The 18,164-nt window shown below is 38.8% G+C and overlaps 1 protein-coding gene across 1 annotated transcript in view; it reads right to left on the bottom strand.

The window, feature by feature from the left end:
• The window catches only part of AK7 (adenylate kinase 7), a 57,543-nt gene extending 43,559 nt beyond the window's left edge, over positions 1–13,984 (bottom strand). Inside the window, exons 1-5 of the mRNA XM_050954470.1 lie at positions 13,877–13,984; positions 11,962–12,150; positions 9,755–9,863; positions 7,924–8,018; positions 7,222–7,332 (exon numbers count right to left, since the gene is read on the bottom strand). Of these exons, the coding sequence (XP_050810427.1) occupies positions 7,222–7,332; positions 7,924–8,018; positions 9,755–9,863; positions 11,962–12,150; positions 13,877–13,978 (606 nt within the window). The 5' untranslated portion in view covers positions 13,979–13,984. The remainder of the gene's footprint in view (positions 1–7,221; positions 7,333–7,923; positions 8,019–9,754; positions 9,864–11,961; positions 12,151–13,876) is intronic.
• Positions 13,985–18,164: the final 4,180 nt, after the last annotated feature.

Below are 18,164 nucleotides of genomic sequence, written 5' to 3'. Positions count from 1 at the left end.
TTCATATTGCTTAAAAGCTGTCCTTCCAGTTCCCACGGGGAGCTCTGGTGAAAGAAGCTAGAGGAGAGGAAGCATTGCTGAAGCCTGAGGTAAGGATGAAGTGGCCCAAGGAATCGAAGCAGCTCCAGTGGTGATGGGGAATCTGCCAACAGCTGCTACCATTAGGGTTCCTGGGCTGGAACCTGAAGTGGGGGGGGGGGCTGGATCCCCCCCATGCTCTACAGAGACCCCCATGAGAGGGGAAGCAGGCCTCTGTCCAGGCAGGAGGCCAAACTGCATCTACTAGCTCAAAGGAGCAACAGAGACTGTGGGGTATCCCTCCTTCCCATCTTCCATACTGCCCTGTGATGAAAGTAGTTCAGTAGGCTGTGACCCTTGTCACTATACTCAGAAAACGAGGCCACACTGAGGGCCTTAGCAAGCTTCTGAGGCCACTGAATCTTCCTGAAAGCATGGGACCTACCAATACAGGCTCAGAGCTTTGTATACATTGTGATTCATATATTATGTAATATGTTCTAGGTCACTGAGGCTGGTATGAATAACACATTCTTGACATGAATGTGTGTGTTGCAGTTGGCAACCGAAGCAAGAACTTAAGGTCAAAAACTAATAGAACTATTTGTGAAAAAACAATCTTGTTATGTTCTGAGAAAAAGATGGATAATCAGCATAAAAGGAAACAACACCAGCTGGACTGATATAAAATTGTATAAAATATACAAATTGGAGGAAATGGCGTTCCTTGGATCATGGCAGCCCACCCAGGATTGTCTCTTTGGAATTGTGTGGGTAGAACGCCTACTAAACACAGGCAAAGAACCAATGACGTGATGAAATGGACTATAAATGGTTGCCTATGATTTCTGCAAATCAGAGTTGTTTATTGATCCAGAGCCTCGTGTGGATATAGATGTGGTTTTTGCTGGCTCCTCACGTCTTATGATCGGAAGAAATCTCAACTGATCATCGTGATCATTCTGACCTTTGGACTCTGGTATAGTATGTTTGGGGGGTGAATGTGGAGTGAGTAAGGTTTGTTTTGTAATAAATAAAAAGCATTTAGAATATTATATACCAACACTGTGTCCAGTATTTGCCTGCTCCCCATCCCATAGGGAGACCTCTATTGCAGATCTAACATGTAATGCAGAATGGGGAGGGGGGGGGAGATATTAAGGAGTGCCGAATTTTGAGGCAGGTTGTTGGCGGGGTCCTTATTTAAGACTAATAAGAGTGACTCCTTTTTTGTGAAATTTGTAAGGGGGAAAAATACCGTGAGAAGATAGTGTGTGATGTTATTGTAATAATGTTTAAAACACTCTTTTGGAAGAGAAGTAAAGGGACAGAAGAGGCATTGCTGTGGACTAAAGTTAAAGCCCCTTCTCTGTTAGAGAAGGAGATTATTGCATTTGGGACGTGCCCTTGGATGGAAGGTGCAATGGAACCGGATGTAATATTTGATACCATAGAAAACATGTTTGAGAAATATGTACAGCTGTACAAGCCTAATGCCAGAAAAATAGTATGGCTGTTGTGGCAAGCTGTAAAAAAGGCAATTGCATGTAAGGTGGAAGTCCGTGCAGAGTTACAAACATTACAAGAGAATTTTAAAACTTGCCAGGAACATTTGAAGCGGGAAGTAAGGCAGGCACAGATAATGCAAACTCAGAACAAATGGAGAAACAAAATAGGAAATTGGAGAAAAGAATGATGGATTGGGAAAAGATTAAAGGAGACAAAAATAAATTAGAGCATCAAGTAATAGAAATGAAAGAGCTAATTCAAAATTCGACTAAGGAAAAAAGAGGAGATTGCAAGCGTTTCTCACAGCTGGTGCAAGAAAACTATAGAGCAGCATTGAAAAAGCATGTGAAAATACAGGAGCGGCAAGTCACAGCTGTGTGTCAAAAAGTGAGATTTGGATTCCAATGATATTTGGTATGGAGAGGACGTACGAGGGGGTCAAGAGAGAAGGGAATTTGACCAACCTCGAGAGGGGCCTTATACTAAGTTGAGGAAAGAAATAAGAAACTGGCCGGGAGAGCCTAAACCAGAAAAGTCTATAGCAGTGATAAAATGGAGATCAACCGTTAAGAATGCAGCGGGGGAGATTAGTCAGAGCAGATGCAAATAATTGCTGCAAGTTCGTCAGATTTACAGTTCATGGTAAGGGTCATTAGGCCCAGTAAATATAAAAAAATTGGCTACTATAGTGGGCAAAGTTAGGAGGAACAGAATTGAAAAATGATTAAATCTTATAGGTTAATCAGGGCAGCTACCACTGGAGAGATTAGACAGGCAGTAGATTGAGTGAGGGAAAAATGCTCTGGACAGGCAGCCAGAAGCACACCAACTGATACCACGATTTATTATGCTGTTAGGGAAAGAGATAGGTCAAAGACCCATCAAGGTGTTATCCAATGCAGATTACATGAAGCCTGGAAATTCACCCAGGGATTACCTGTTAAGGAGAATAACATTGGGATTACTGGTTGAAGAAATATAACCGGTGACTAATCCCAGGGCGAAGGTTGCCAGACATGTCACAGCTGATTCTGTGATAGAAGTTGATTTGAATCAGAGGGAATTTTGAAATGATGTGTTTAAAGGATTTTTAAAGCAGCCCAGGATGAGAGGTTAACTGTTATGGATGCACTGGAACACTGAATAGTATGCCAATGGATGATGAAAGGGTGAAGCCAGGTAAAAGGACTGAAACTCAACATACCTTTTGTTGAAGCAAGAACATATTCAGATGAAAGTGCTTATAAATCAGGATACCGTAAAAAAAAAGGAAGTGGCTGTGGTAGAAGACAAAACACCCCACTCCAAGAAGGTAGAGGGTGGAATAATCAAAATAAACCCTAAAAGAAAGTAGATGTAATTCGGAATATCACTTGAAGATATTTAAAATTGAAGGGATATGAATATTTGGAATGGGAAACATATTAATAAATTGATCAAAGAAATGCAAAGGATGAAAGAAGAAATGTTTAAGGAGCAGAAAAAGGTTGCAGGCATGCAAGCTGAAGGTTCAGAGAAACTTGTTCTATAGGAAAGCCCCGATGACAAGTTCTTCTCACTGAAAATGAGCCTTCAGGAGTGAGAGATAATAATTAGATTAAAATGGAATTCAGATGGGATGCCTCAGACAACTGTCACTGTGGGAGATAATGAACCTCAAAATGCCTTATTGGATAGTGGGACTAATGTAAATATTGTAAATAAAAGTTGTAATTTGACTCAATGTGTCAGATTATTACAGCAGCCTCCTTTATTGGGGAAGGAGTAACAGGAAAAATGTATCATTCAGTAGAAATAGCTATACCCAGAGAGAGTGTGGGGGATTTTTGTTGTAAAAAAACAAATGCTTCAGATCAGGCAGCTGAGCCAGTAATACTAGGGACTCCTCTTCTGAAGAGGAATCGGTTAGTTTTGTATTTAACTAATGAAGTTCTGTGGCGTGTGCCTGGTTGGATGGAAAGCGTCCTTACTGTAGGGTGCATTCCAAGAATATATGCTGCAGAGACAGTGGAGAAAATTATACTGGACCAACAGGATGTGTGGGTAAAGACGCTTCCCAATGTATAAATTAAAAATAAAGCAGAATGTGGTAAAATAGAAGCATGTGTTAAAATCGTGGGGGACAAAGTGCCATGATGTATGTATGCAAATTCTTGTGTGGCTCAGAACAGTAAATTATGAAAAATCAAAGAAAAAGGAATGCCCAAGTGCACCAAAAATGATCCTGTATGGACCTTGAATTTAAAATGTAAATAAGATGCTACAATTTTTTGTAATTGGCTAATTGCTTATGCTTGCTTTGCTTTGCAAAAATTGTGTATGTTATATTTTAGGGAAAAAAAATAAAGGTTAGTGTAAGTATTTAAAATAATAAGGCCAAAAGCATCGGACATTATTCCTATGGAATAATAGCCATGGCTTCAATATTAAGAATCCTAATAATTCAAAAAGGGTAAAAATATGGTTTCTGGCCTTTATGTTTTTTGAATACACTTCTACCTCAATATAACACTGTCCTTGGGAGCCAAAACATCTTACCATGTTATAGGTGAAACTGTGTTATATTGAACTTGCTTTGACCCACCACAGTGCGCAGTCCCCTCCCACCCCCAGCGCACTGCTTTACTGCGTTATATCCAAATTCGTGTTATATTGAGTGGTGTTATAGCGAGGTAGCGGTGTATTTGAACAAATTTCAGGGTACATAAATATACATATGGAAGCATCTCTAAAATGAAGGTATGAATCAAAGGAGATAATACATTCAACTATTCCTGGAACAGAATAAAAAAACAGAACCAAACAAAACCAGATGTGCAAAAAAAACAAAAAGAAACCTTTTAAGGTAAAATTTAAAATATGGTGGAAAGATGGCAAAAATGTGACATATAAATATCTAAAGCCAAAACATTTAAAAAAGCAGTACAGGTATTTGTACATACTAAGAGGGGAAGGTTGCCTAATGTTTAAATTTAGTTATAATAAGAAGAATCTAAATATAAGTACTCTGAACTGTACCTTTTAAAGTTTAAAATTTGATGTAGTCTCCCTAAATGTGACTAATAAACAAAAATTGGCTAATACTCATGTAAAATAAAATAAGTGAATGGCTCTTAAATTATGAAAATATGGTGTAATGGGAAATCCTTCCATAATAAGATTAAGTTGCTTTAAAAAAATGGGAAAATATATTTTGGGAAATAAGTTTTGTTTGTTTATTAATCAAATACCAGTAAACAAGATTGCACCAAAAATCATGGCAGACGAGTACTCATAGTAAAAAAAAAAAGTAATCAAAGCCCCTACTATTGTAAAATCAAACAAACAATTTAGTTAAAAGATGTGCGAGTAAACATAACATCACAACATCCGGAGTGTATACCATAAGCCTTGCCTCTATTACAAGCATGGAAACAACAATGGGGAAACGGAACTACACAAAATTTAGAAAGTATAGGAAAATATATCGTAGGTAGTATTGGTGCAGAAGCTGAAGTTTTAAACTCATTTAATATTAAAATGTTAGAAGAAAAAATGTCAGCTTTGGGTAAAATTTTGGGGGCTATACAGACACGTGTAACACACACATTTAGCGCATTAGTGAAACAAAAAATTAAAAGTGTAAAACTCCAATTAAAACAAGCCCAAGCCTTAAAGTCTCTAATGTCAATCTATTTGGTGTGTCTAAGATTAACAATAAAACTGTACTAGCAATACAACGGGTACAAATGCAAACTTACAAAATACAAATATAAAGTAAGTAAGATTTGTTTTATAATCAACAAAAAGCATTTAAAGTATGATAGACCAACACTGTGTCCAGTATCTGCCTGCTCCCCATCCCGTAGGAAGACCTCTATTACAGGTCTAACAGGTCTAGTCACTGACTGACAAATAGTGCCCTTTAACTTCTTTTGCAATATTCATTAAAACCACTAGATGTCACATTCTAGCTATTGTAAACCATTTCTGTGTTAGTATTTGTCTTGTTCTTTGTATTGAATATCCTAAGATGAATGTTGTCACAACAAAGACAAACAGATTTCATGTGGCTATTTTTCAGACTAATTAACAAGAAAGTTTTCCTATTGCTGCAAAATAATAATGCCACAAGAAAGCTTTTCCAACCTTCTTCTATGATGCATGCCCCTATTTAAAAGGCAATTATATACTAACACCTTTAATAGTCTGGTTAGGCAGAGATTTAGCACATATGAATGGCCACACAGATTCAGACCAGTGGTCCATCTATTCCAGAATTTTTTTTTCTCTTAAGGGCCAACGTCAGACACTTTGGAGGTCAGGTGTAACCTCGTCCCTCATAATGGGTAATACTGTGCTGTGAGGGAAATTTCACAACATACATATCAGAGAAGTAAAGGCAATTTTTTTGGCTTGCTAGGTCACTTTATACAACATTGGTGATTGTCTTGTCATGCCATGGCTAATGTTCTGTATTGTCATTAACCATATGAGAACCAAGTATGATTTCCATTGCCATTATCTGTATGCTATACAGAACAAGGGGTGATACATTTAATTCAGAATAAAAATATTCATTTTTGGTGAGGTCCTCATCCCACCACCCCAGAAACTAGACTGATGTCCAAGCTCACGTACAGCCTAACTATATAAGATACTGAGTTCCCCTACAAAGAGATGAGTGCTTTCATGTCTCATGGTGCCCTAACCTAAATGCTCCTTGGAGGCTCCGAGCACCTTGCAAGGCCAGATCTACACAGAGTGAGTAGTTTTCCCTAGAGTACACACTTACATTTCCTGGTTTCCAGTTTTCTGCTCTAACCTCTACAATGCTCTAAGGAATTCAGTATGAGGTAGGAGAGCAGGAATTGCACTGCTGCTATTATTATTTATATGGCAATAGTTACCAAACATGAAGAGAGAGACAGTGTCTTCCCCAAGAAGTTTAGCAATCTAAAAAAGACAAAGACTGATGAAGGGTGAGGGGAAATAGATATAGCATACATGCAAAGCGATCAGAGTGATGATATGAACACTAGGTGTTTGGGATGAGTCTGTGGCCCTGATTCTGCGATGGCCAGTGGGGCTCCATGCAGACACAGCAGTCTGGCAACACAGTCTATTGCAACACAGTCTATTGCAAGATCAGGGTCTATCTAGGTACTCACTGCTCAGAATTTATGTGCCCCATCGCCACAGTATCTATCTGAGAACCTTTGAAGTATTTAAATTAGATGTAACAATAACTTAGTAACTAACCAGAATTTATTTGCTGCTGTTCTTCTTTTCAAATTACACATACTGAATTCCCTTTTTCCCCCTACCCTTTTCTTCATCATTCAGCATCCTTGTTTTTTTTCCATAAAAGCCCCAAGCTCCAATTCTGTTTCTAATATAACAAATACATGAACACATATTTTATGAAATAAGTAGGATTTATTCATTGATTAAAAAAGCATGAATTTGTAGTGGAAATAGGTTAATACAAAATAAACACACATTTAAATCTCTAAAGGGTTAATTCTCTTCTCAGTATTTTTACACATTTCATATTATTACCACTGGCAGCTATTCACATTTATCAAGGATTAATATACGTGCAGAAATCTGTTAAAAATTGTAGACAACTTATATTATTAAGATAATATAATTCTTCAGTTTAAGTAAAAAAGAACTGCATTCAAATAGGTTATTTTGAGATACTGTACTTACTGTTTTTCCAAGTTTGATAATCACTTTTTCAGCATTTATGTGGTTCATAAAGTTAGGGTGAGGTTTTCTTCTGCGATAATCTTCTTCAGTAAAAGGAATTTCTGAATCATCCTATAGAGGAAAAAAACTCTAAGAAAAATGTCTTACTTTCCTGAAAAAAACATTTAAAAAGTTCTACATGGCTTAAACCAAGATATTTTTTAAAAGTACACAGTCATTTTAAATTCATTTTACATTGTATATAAAAAGGCTCCATTTTTAAACATGTATAAAAAAGAAACTCTCAAAGTCTTTGCAGAGAAAAAAATATCAAATGGTCAACGCTTTCAAAAATGTAGATGTATCAAAACTATTTAAAAGGAAAACAAGCATAACAAAATCTTGAAGTTTGCTCCTCACATCATTAACATATACAGTTTCAGAAAGACTTTAAATTTTTGAATTTCAAAAAGATGTTACGAAATGCCATACCTGGTTATCTATGGTTCCAATCCTGTAAATTTCACATGTAACTCCACACACACATGAATAGTCCTATTTAATTAATTTACTATAAACTCAAAGTTTTGTAGTCAATAACACAGGTGCAAAAATCAACAGTGAAAATCAGTTTGTTTGATGTTGATGTTCATTACAACTAGGGTACATGCTAAAAATATTTACCAGAGAAGAGAATATTCAGCAAAAATGAATATTACTTACTGGGTCAAGAGGTTTGCTTCGCGCCCATGTCATTATTGTTGAAACTAGGATAAATAACTTTGGTTTCTCAAAATGAAGTACCTCTCCATGTAGTGCTGTAAAATCAAAGCAAAGTGCTTATTTTACTGTAAGCAGCTTTACTTCTATTGTATTGTTTTCAAGTTAAAATGTTCCATAAAAACAGTTACTACAATGTTCAATGTAACATAACGTTTTTCCACAAATAACTTTCATTAAGTTTCATATTAAACATATATTCTTATTGCTTAGCAAATTAAGCTAATATCGTAGGATTAAACTGCCAGGAATTATCATCTCTTCCCTTAAGCTATCTGCTGTGAAAAAAAAATCACTTGTCAATAAAGATAAATCATTGTGATCTTGATAGCAAACTAAAATATGTATTGTTTTCATGGTTAGAATAGAAACATTATAGAATTATTCCAATAATGCAGCCCCCTTATTTTAATCCAGAGCTAAATAATATAATTAGGGTTAAGGTTTATTTGTTTTCCACTCAAATAACTATGATATGACATACATACATATATATATGTATACATATGTATATATATACTGTAAACATGTAAGTATAATTTGTGTTAAATGCTGTATGAATACCTTCTTATTTTCACTGCAGGAATCTTTTGTAAAGCAGCTAACATGGGTTTTGTTGTCAGGTGTATAATAAAAAGTGATGGGTCATAATGGTTCTACTGAAGTTTCAAGTTAAAATATAGTTGAAATGTTTTGCAAAACACTCAGTGCCTTGCATGGTGTCAAGTATCAGGGGGTTGCCATGTTAGTCTGTATCCACAAAAACAACGAGGAGTCCGGTGGCACCTTAAAGACTAACAGATTTATTTAGGCATAAGCTTTTCCTCGTTGTTTTTGCAAAATACTGAATCTTGATTTTGATATGAATTGCAAAGGAGCAAATCTTCCACCCAGCTACCAACCCAAATAGATTAGCTGGGCAGTAGTCAGTTGTTTCGAGGAAATAAATGTCCCCTTTCAGGTCATGGAGTGGCTACGGAGCTATTCCATGGAGGCTATTCCAGCTCAAGAGGTAGAGAAGGCACCATGGCCCCTTAATCAGCCCAGATGAGAGGAGGATGGGAGGATCTAAATAGCTGCAGATTTCTTCCTGTGCCTTACCCTCCCACCTCTTTTCATACCCTCTACTTGCTGCATTGCAGTGTCCCCACAGAGTCCAAAACAAAGTTATACATGAGCAGTATTTATAAAGGATGCATTGTGCTGTAAACAGAATTTAACAATTTCACATTTTAATTTCATATCCAAATTAATATGTGATCCAGATCCTGTAGAGATCTTGGTGGAAGATGCTTTCTTTGCTGCTAGGAAACAAACAAGCCTGAAATGGAAAGGAAGCTATCTTTCTGATAACGAGGTTTGAGATATCTTGTCAAAAGAGAGCAAAGCAAAATATGACCAGTAGAGTGAATGGAGAATTCTGATTTGATGGAGTTTTACATTTAGCGTCACAAATATGCTACCCTGTTCGTTGAGAATAAAATGTACACTGATTTAATCTTTCCCTTTAAAATACATTTGTATTTATTTTTGGCTGCCATTATCTTGTTACTTGATCAAAAGTTTACTGACTCCTTTGAAGTACAAATGTGCCCTACCCAATGCATGTTGCAGTAATTAAAGTTGACCCTTTCCCCATACTGCTCTTTCATTTACAAACCTGGTTTCATATCATAGCAAATAACAAATTTCAATTTATTTGACTAATTATCTGTTGCAAATTCTGATTGCTGCATAGCAGGCAGTTTTCTGTTCAGTTACTGATTATACTAACCAGAAGTGGCCCAAGTAGCTTCTTCAATTTGATTTGCATCTTCAGTGATGTTATAAATAATGACATCACACTCAAGTAGGTGACCTAGAAGTTCTTCTCGAGTAGAGATCTGGAGAGAAAAAACCCAACAATCCCATAATCTTTTATAGAAAGAATGAGTTCCCCTGCCCAAAATTCTTTTAACTTTCACTTCCCTACTGCAAATCTAGGGTGCAGATTGCTGTAAAGCTGTGGTTCTCAAACTTTAAATCAAAATGAGGGTCCTCAGGTTGCTAATTTTTTTCACAGACCCCCAAGCTCCCTGCTCAGCCCCAGCCCCCACTCCACCCTTTTCCCCCAGATCCCAGCCCACCTCTTCCTGCTCCCGCTACACCTCTGCCTCTCCTCTTCCCACCCCCTCCCCCAAGCACAGCCCCTCCCCACTCCTCGCCCTCTCTCCCAGCATTTTTGACTTCATTGGAAGCAGGATCAAGACCTATGTGTTATTTTCTATTAACAGTTGGCTAGTTGACAGCCAACAGAAATCATTGTGTTCTTCTTCAGGTTGTAAAGATCTTTGATTCTATAACTAGAGGACTAATGTTCCAGGCTTAGTTCTGCAGTTGGGTGTTGTCTTATAAAGTGATAGTTCCTCTCTAACTAAAGTTGCAACCACTAAAAGGCTGATTTTTATCTTCTTTGTAATTCCAGAAAAATAAAAATGAAAAAGATAATCTTTTTATATTAAAGTTGGAAAAATTGCACCTATTTTGTAAAAAAAAAAGGTAACACAGCATTTCTGTAAAACATGTAACGTTCAAGACCCGCTATCTGTCTAGCTAAAGCACATTCAGGCCCCAGTCCTGCAAGATACTGTGTGTGTTTGTTAAGGAGCAGTTTGCTGGATCAAGACCAAATCTAGGAACAAGAGCTTTAGTAACTTTCCAAAGATTCCATAGGAAATGCATGGTAGAACTAAGAGCAGAAATCAGATTACTGAGGAGACAGACCCTATAGTGAGGCACAGCTGGGCCCCTTTTGCTTCTGCCTCTGCTGCCCTCACCAAAAGCAATCAGGGATGCTGCAGGTCAATGCAATCATCCATGCATTTTATTTATAGTTATTTCCCACCACCAACGTACTAGCTATGTACAGGGTTTCACAGCCAGCAACAAACCACAGCCACCAGTCCCTCTGGCCTCCCCCTCACACAGCCTTTATAGCCCCTGGCTAATTAGGTTAGCAGCTGTTCTAGTTGCCAAGCAGGCAGAGCGATTCCCTCAGCCCCAATCCATTCCCCTTGATTGGGGCTGGCATGGCAGGGGGCTGATTAAGCACTTCATGCCCAGCACCCTGTCACAGACTCTTATCGTCCACTATGCCACAATAAATTTTATAGCACGGTTTCAAATGTCTCTATTTAATTAGGCCAAATGTAAAGTGGGGCTAATAATGTTTACTAACTTTTAAAAATAGTTTGACATCCACATATGAAAAAACACCTTAAAGGGGCCTTATTTTCCAAAAGTGACAAACATCTATGTTCTCCAGATCTGGTCATTTAGATGTCTCAAGTTGGGCACTCAACTATTGAGGCATCCAGAATAACAAGTCACTGCTGAAATCTTGGCTTCAGTGAATACTTAAGGCAATCATACACCTCACATTGCTCCCATCATAAACAAACACATCATTTCCAGGAAGTATAAAGAAATGGATAAAGGAATAGGGAGGGAAGACAAGGAGTTTAGTTTTGGCCGTGCTAAGGTTTAGGTGATGGTGAGACATACAGAATAAGGTGTCAGACGGAGAGGCTGAGATATCTGATTGGACGCAGAAAGACAAGCTAGGAATAGAAAAGTAGAGAGTTGAGTCCTCAGCATACAGATGTCAGTCTATCCATTGTGGACCTGATCCAAAGCACACTTAAATCAATGTGAGTCTTTCCATTAATTTCAATGTTCTGTGGATCAGGCCCTCTGTGAGTTGATGAGATCACCTAGAAAGAGCCTGTACAGGGACGAAGGAGAATAAAATACAAATGTAGTACTTCTGAAAGGACATGTAGAAAATAATTTTAGAAACATATAAATCATACCTACATGTCTACAATATATATTATTTGTATATTTATTATTTTATGTTTAGAATAATCCAAAGTTTGTCTTAAAGGTGAACTAAAAAGACAAATATTTATTTACTGACAATTTAACAAGACTGTTACTCACTGTGTAAGTTTCCTGAGCAAAATCTGGTTTCATACTCTGTGCCTTAGAAAGAGTCCCCACTATTTGGTAGGCTCCCTCCTTTGGTTTACTGAGAGTAACATCTATAGCTGACATAATTTCAACTTCTTCTTCTTCCTCTTCCTCTCCCACCTCTTCAAGTGATGCTCCAACAACACAGTTAGATAAATACTACAACACAAAATACAGAAAAAATGATCTATAAATAAAAGGAGACTCAGTTTAATATCTGTACACCTTGTAAACAATTTTCCTCTTCAATATCAATGCACAATTTGTGTTTATTTCAGGTACATTAGATACAGGGGTTCTCACAACAAAAATTTTGGAGGACTCAGAGTGCAGCCACCAACTCTTGCTGGTGGCCACACTGATAATTTTTCTTAAAATTCTTAATTAACTTTAGGAAAAATAAATAAATATGCATATAAATACACGTCCAAATCATTATAATTTATTGAATCTTTTTGCAGACTCAATAATAAAAATAATGTACAGTTGTGTCTGTTCTTTACTGGACCAGAATAGAAACACAAATAAGGTGCTCTAAAGGTTCTTGTCTTTTTTTGTTTCTTTTGCTTTTTTAAAAAGATCTGCTTTAAGATCTGCTTAGTAAGTCTGCTGCTGTAAAAGTGATATTAACAAACATAAATATAACTTTTCACAGCAGCAGACTTACTCAGCCCTGGCAAGCCCAGGGACAAATTAAGTCTTGGATGGGGAGGTCGATGGGGGAAACTGGGAGATGGCGAGATGAATGGTGGGCCAGGCGGAGGCAGCAGAGACCAGGGGTAATGTGGGGGAAGACCCCACAGCTGGGGTTTGGAGCTCCATGGCCAGAGCCTGCTGCCTGCCTCCCCAGGGCTAGAGCCAAACCCTACTGTCCCCAGGAAGGTGGGGAACTCACTAGCTGCTTGCTCCTCCACCATTTGTGTCTCGGGAGTGCGGTAGCAAGGTCCAATCCCTGCTGGTGACCCTGGGGGAGGAACCACTGCTTTATCCCCCCCAACCACTGCCCAGGAGGCTGTGGTCGCAAGAAAAGCCCCTGATGGCCGCATGCATTTGAGAAACGCTACATAGAACCTCAGCATTACAAAGTGACCGGTCAACCACATGCCTTCTCTTCCTAGAGTTACCAGGTGGTTTGCATCTGAGGAAGTGGGTATTCACCCACGAAAGCTCATGCTCCAAAACGTCTGTTAGTCTATAAGGTGCCACAGGATTCTTTGCTGCTTTTACAGGTGGTTTTGGGGATATAGAAATGTTGCAAAATATATATGCACAATAAAAAGTTAGGAAGGTGTGGAGGGCAAAGAATGACTTATCCTAGTACCATTGAAAAGGAAGCTGCCATCATGAATACACCTTACGATGGAGTCAAACATCTTGCTGGGAAAAATAGGTTGCTCTATGTGCCACTGGGCACAGGAGAGATTTTAAGACTAAGTAAATCTATTAACCTTGCACCTCCGCATATGGTTCCCATTTGGGAGGACAGGTGGGGAGCACCCCATAGTGCTTATTATAGCCTTGTAGACCAGCAAGCCCTTACTGACGATGGGGGTATTAAAGAGATCCTATGGTTCTGGTCATGTTGCCTGCATCATAGCTCAGTGTGTGTCTTTCTGTTGGGGGTGCCCAGGGAAGCATGTGGGCTGGCAAAGGTGCCCTGGCACCAGCATGTGGCTGCAGGAGGAGTATTGCCAGGGACAGTGCTCTTGGTGATGGCTAGCACCTTGGGCTGGGGCGCGGGGCCGCTCTCTAGTCCCGGCTCTGGCATCCGCCACACCCCAGCAGGCTGTTCACCCCGTGGGGCCGGCCAGCGATGGGGCTGTATCCCAGCTCGGAGAGATCCTGCGGCCCGGTCCCCTCCCAGGGACCCCCACCCCGCGGTCACCTTCCCGATGCTGCTGCCGCTGTAGGAGTCCAAATGGTTTAGAAAGACCCTCTGGCTGCGAACGGCCACTTCGGCCGCGGCCACCGCCTCCTCCTCCGCCATGGCGCCCGCCGGAGAAGCCGTGCCGTTGCTAAGCGACCAAGCCAAGCGGCAGGGTCCTTCTCTGCACCGGCCCAGGCACCTGGGCGGGCAGCCACAGCGGCGGGCAGGGGGCGAGGCTGGTGCCAGGCCGCCTCGGGGGAAGGGAGGCTCCCGCTGTCTGGGGAAAAGCCGGGAGAGAGACCGATACCGGAGGAGGCAGAGACCGAGTCGAACAGAAGGGAAAAGGACAGGAACCTATAACCGTCCCCTAAAAGAGGGACAAAGATCTACAGAGTCAGAGGAGGAGACAGCGATAGCGGAGGCCGTTCAGGAACAAGAAGGGAGAGACTCATAATAGAGGCAGAGTTTGGCTTTTTAAAATAGCACATGCTATCATCGTGAGTTGGTTGTACTGTATGGTTCCAGGTAGGTAAGGTACTTGCACAATTCTGATCTGAGTTAGGGGAGGGAGGACGCATTATATTCACAGGGATTTGTGTGCTTTTTAAATAAGAGAGTCAGTAGTTGATAGGCATTGTCACTAATATGGTAGCACCCCTATTTTATGAACTAGCTGGGGCGCGAAGTTCATAAAATTGAGTATCTCACAGTTACAGTAGATTACAGTACCAGATTTGCAGTATAGGGCACTATATTGCTTTCTTCTTATCCTCAAACACTGCAAAGCGGTTTCCATTACACTGAAAGCATTAGGTTATCAATTTTATTATATGATTTTTTTTCCTGTTGGGGAAAATAGTTCATAAAACTAGTTGCTCATAAGACTAATGTTTGAAAAATTAAGGTTCTAGCAGGTGCAAATTTGCAGATGAATTAAGTGGAAGATAAAGGCTAGCAAGAAGTTCCTCAACCCTGCACTTTTTACACACCTCCCTCCTAAGAAAAAAAGGGGAGAAGAGGAACAGTGATAAGCACAGAGCCGCTTTACCTATCAGACAATTGGTTACTACCATTACATGTTTCAGAAGTAATGGTCAGACAAATATGTAGTCCTCCTTTAGGACAGGGGATGGTCTATGCAACGGCTTGAGGTCCCTTCAACCTTAAAATCATAAATATGTATGTTCAAGAGAGACATTTTACAGTTGTTGATTTGTTCATAGTTCACATTCTCTATAGTGCATGACCTGCACCTTCATGCACCACTGAGCAATTGTTATCACTGTATGTACGTACTAACACTTTAAGAAGAAACAAGAACATATTGAGCATTTATATTAATTAACCCCTATCATCTCACCCCTCAGATTTCTTTTGGTTGGGCTAAACAAGCTAAGCTCTTTGAGTCTCCTTTCATAAGGTAGGTTTTCCATTCCTCACATCATCACAGTAGCTCTTCTCTGTACCTGTTCCAGTCTGAATTAATCTTTCTGAAACATTGGAGAACAGAATTGCACACAGTATTCCAGAGGACATCTCACCCCTATCTTGTGTAATGGTACCATCACTTCCCTATCTCTACTGGAAATACCTCACCTAAAGCATGCTAAGTGCATTAGCCTTTTTTACAGCTGCAGCTCATAGTTCTCCTGTGAACAACCAATACATCCAGGTCTCTCTTTGTCACTTCCAAACTTCTTGGCACATGCACGTGCCTCAGGTGGCATGTGACCAGGATTCATCACCAAATTTAGTCTGCTGGTTGGATCATTAGCTTTCTGAGCTCGGACAAGGTACTGAGGGGGAATGCAACATAAATGCTGATCTATGCTTCCCACTTTCAACTGAGCCGTCTTCAATTTATAGCAAAAAGTTGCTATAGAGACAGCCATTTTTTTAAGAACGATCAATGTCCCAGCACTAACCCCTGTACTTTTTAATATAATGCAGTTTTACAATGAGAACAGCATCGGACCTTGTTGCAGTTTCGTTTGCTGAGCTAAACAAAGTGATACGGTACATACATAACTTAAACAATGCAAACACTTGACTGCACTGTTAATGTATGATATGAGCTTTAGCATACAAATTCCATTGATCTTATTAGGTGGTTACAGCTGAATCTTGAGAAATAGTGTTTAAAAAAGCATTTAGTATTTGCTTTTTTTAGTATAATATGCAAGCTAATACCTGAAAGACAACCTTGAGGTACACGTAGTAATTTTTAGATCATGCAGGAGATATAAGCACAGTGATAGTCAGCAATAGCAGATAAAGACTGATACTGTTGTTTAAACAAAGATGAATTCATCTTATCCTATTTTACATTTGCATTCCAACAGTACTCTGAAGTGGAGCAGGCTCTCTTCCTGATATGTCCCCAATTCAGAGCTCTAAATACATAGCACTTTCTTCAGCATGACACAAAATCTTTGGCAGAATTGAGGTCAACTCCATTCTTCAAAATGTTACCCGACATCCTTAGAGCAGGCTCTTATTAAGAGAATACGAAGTGATTAAACAGTGCTAATCTTTGAGACTTTTCATACTGTCAAAGGTTGTGTTTTGCTGTCCCTTCCCATTTTTATGTAATTGAAAGCCTATCCATTCTCAGCCTTATGAAAGACATATCCTTTCACAGATCTATGGCTTTCTCAGATGCCCAGCAGCACAGGACCAAGGATTCAGACAGGTATGTGATATAAAGCAACCAAGTAAGGAATTGCAATTAAAAGGTTTACTGTTAATTGGAATTTCAATTGAGCCTTTTCACACAAGCAGTATGTTCTAGTAAAACTATTTAAGAGCATTCCCACATATTACAAGCATACCCAACCCCACTAAGTGCATGACTGGAATCCCTTTTCATTTTCAAGTTATAGTGTAGTCAATTATTTCTAGGGAAGCAAGAGAGAACTGTGGCTTACACAGCCTTCCCCTTATGCCTTCTGTTAAAGGCTTCTTAATTTCTGTTGTAAAGCTTTAAGTGCTTCAGAATATTCCTTGTCAGCCACAGGCATATTAAAGTTAAGAGAAGAGTTATTATAAATGTAATAGCTACCCTTAAAGTTGTTCACTAATGTTTCTTAAGTACTTAATCGCCATCCCTTTTTTACATTGATCTGTATTACTATTCAACATGCCAATTTTAAATGCTCTTATATATTTGTATACTGCAGCCAAAAGTATTGTTTAAGCTGCCATGTATTTACCTGACTTATGTGTCTGAGACTTGCAAGTTTAGAAAGATATGGTATACATTTTCAATTTATTTTGGGAGAGAAGAATAATCATACATCATACATAAGTCTTGCATTTATTCAAAGTGTCTAGTCATTGAAATAACAGGTGCAGATATAAGTTTGGCAAAGTACATTTTCCTCATAGAGGATTAAAGCACATGCCACAAAACTGGAGGGTGAGGGGGAGGAGTTGAACAATTTTCTTAGAGCATGAAAATACTTTTAACCAAAATATATATTAAACTTTAGGACAGAAGAGTAACATGAAATGTTTCAACCTAAGAAGATAATAAAACAAAAACATTACACTTGAAAACAGAAGCTTTGACTGTATGTGCCTTCTCTCAGTCATAATTACAGCATCATTGCCACAAAACTATAATAAATGCTCAACTTGTTAACTGGTCCCACAAATTAATGCAACTGATCCTCAGCTGGTGTCAATTAGTCTAGCTCTGTTGATGTCAGTGGATGTTTGTTTACAACAGCTGATGATCTAGCCCTCTCTTTGGATTCACATTTACTTTGTTTCTAGCATGAAACATGGGAGAATAAAGGCAGAATTACGTAAACAAGGATGCATAAATATTGAATGGTATAAGAATGCAAAAAAAAGTGTTTGATCATATAATGTTAGTTCAATAGTACTGGTGCTTTAAACCAACTGAATACTTTTCAAAAAGTCTCTTCCACACATTTGAAAACTTAAAAGTAGCACAATAAATTTATAAAGAGCTTTGTATTTTTTTATAAAATAGAAAATACATAACTGTCTCCCAATTCAAAATCAATCTCTGAATGTTTCCTACAGCCTTGGTTTCAAACCAATACACTGCATTGACATTATATACTTACTGTTCTTTAGGACAGGACACTGTACAATTGAGGAAGAGGGCAGCCTTACAGGAATACCTAAGCACTGCACTGTAAAAAGTAAAGACCGTGAAGCAAAAATACTTGAGTATATTCTGTACATCATGTAAACAAACGTTTAGAATAGTAAACAGGCTAAAATGTCTTCCTCGGCCTCCTAAAGTTATATTAGTATGATCTATATTTAAGAA

Source organism: Gopherus flavomarginatus, chromosome 5 (genome assembly GCF_025201925.1).
Source record: "Gopherus flavomarginatus isolate rGopFla2 chromosome 5, rGopFla2.mat.asm, whole genome shotgun sequence".
In the NCBI taxonomy this organism is placed as follows: domain Eukaryota; kingdom Metazoa; phylum Chordata; order Testudines; family Testudinidae; genus Gopherus; species Gopherus flavomarginatus.
The sequence above is the reverse complement of the archived record's forward strand: the minus strand, read 5'-3'. Positions and strand labels throughout refer to the sequence as shown.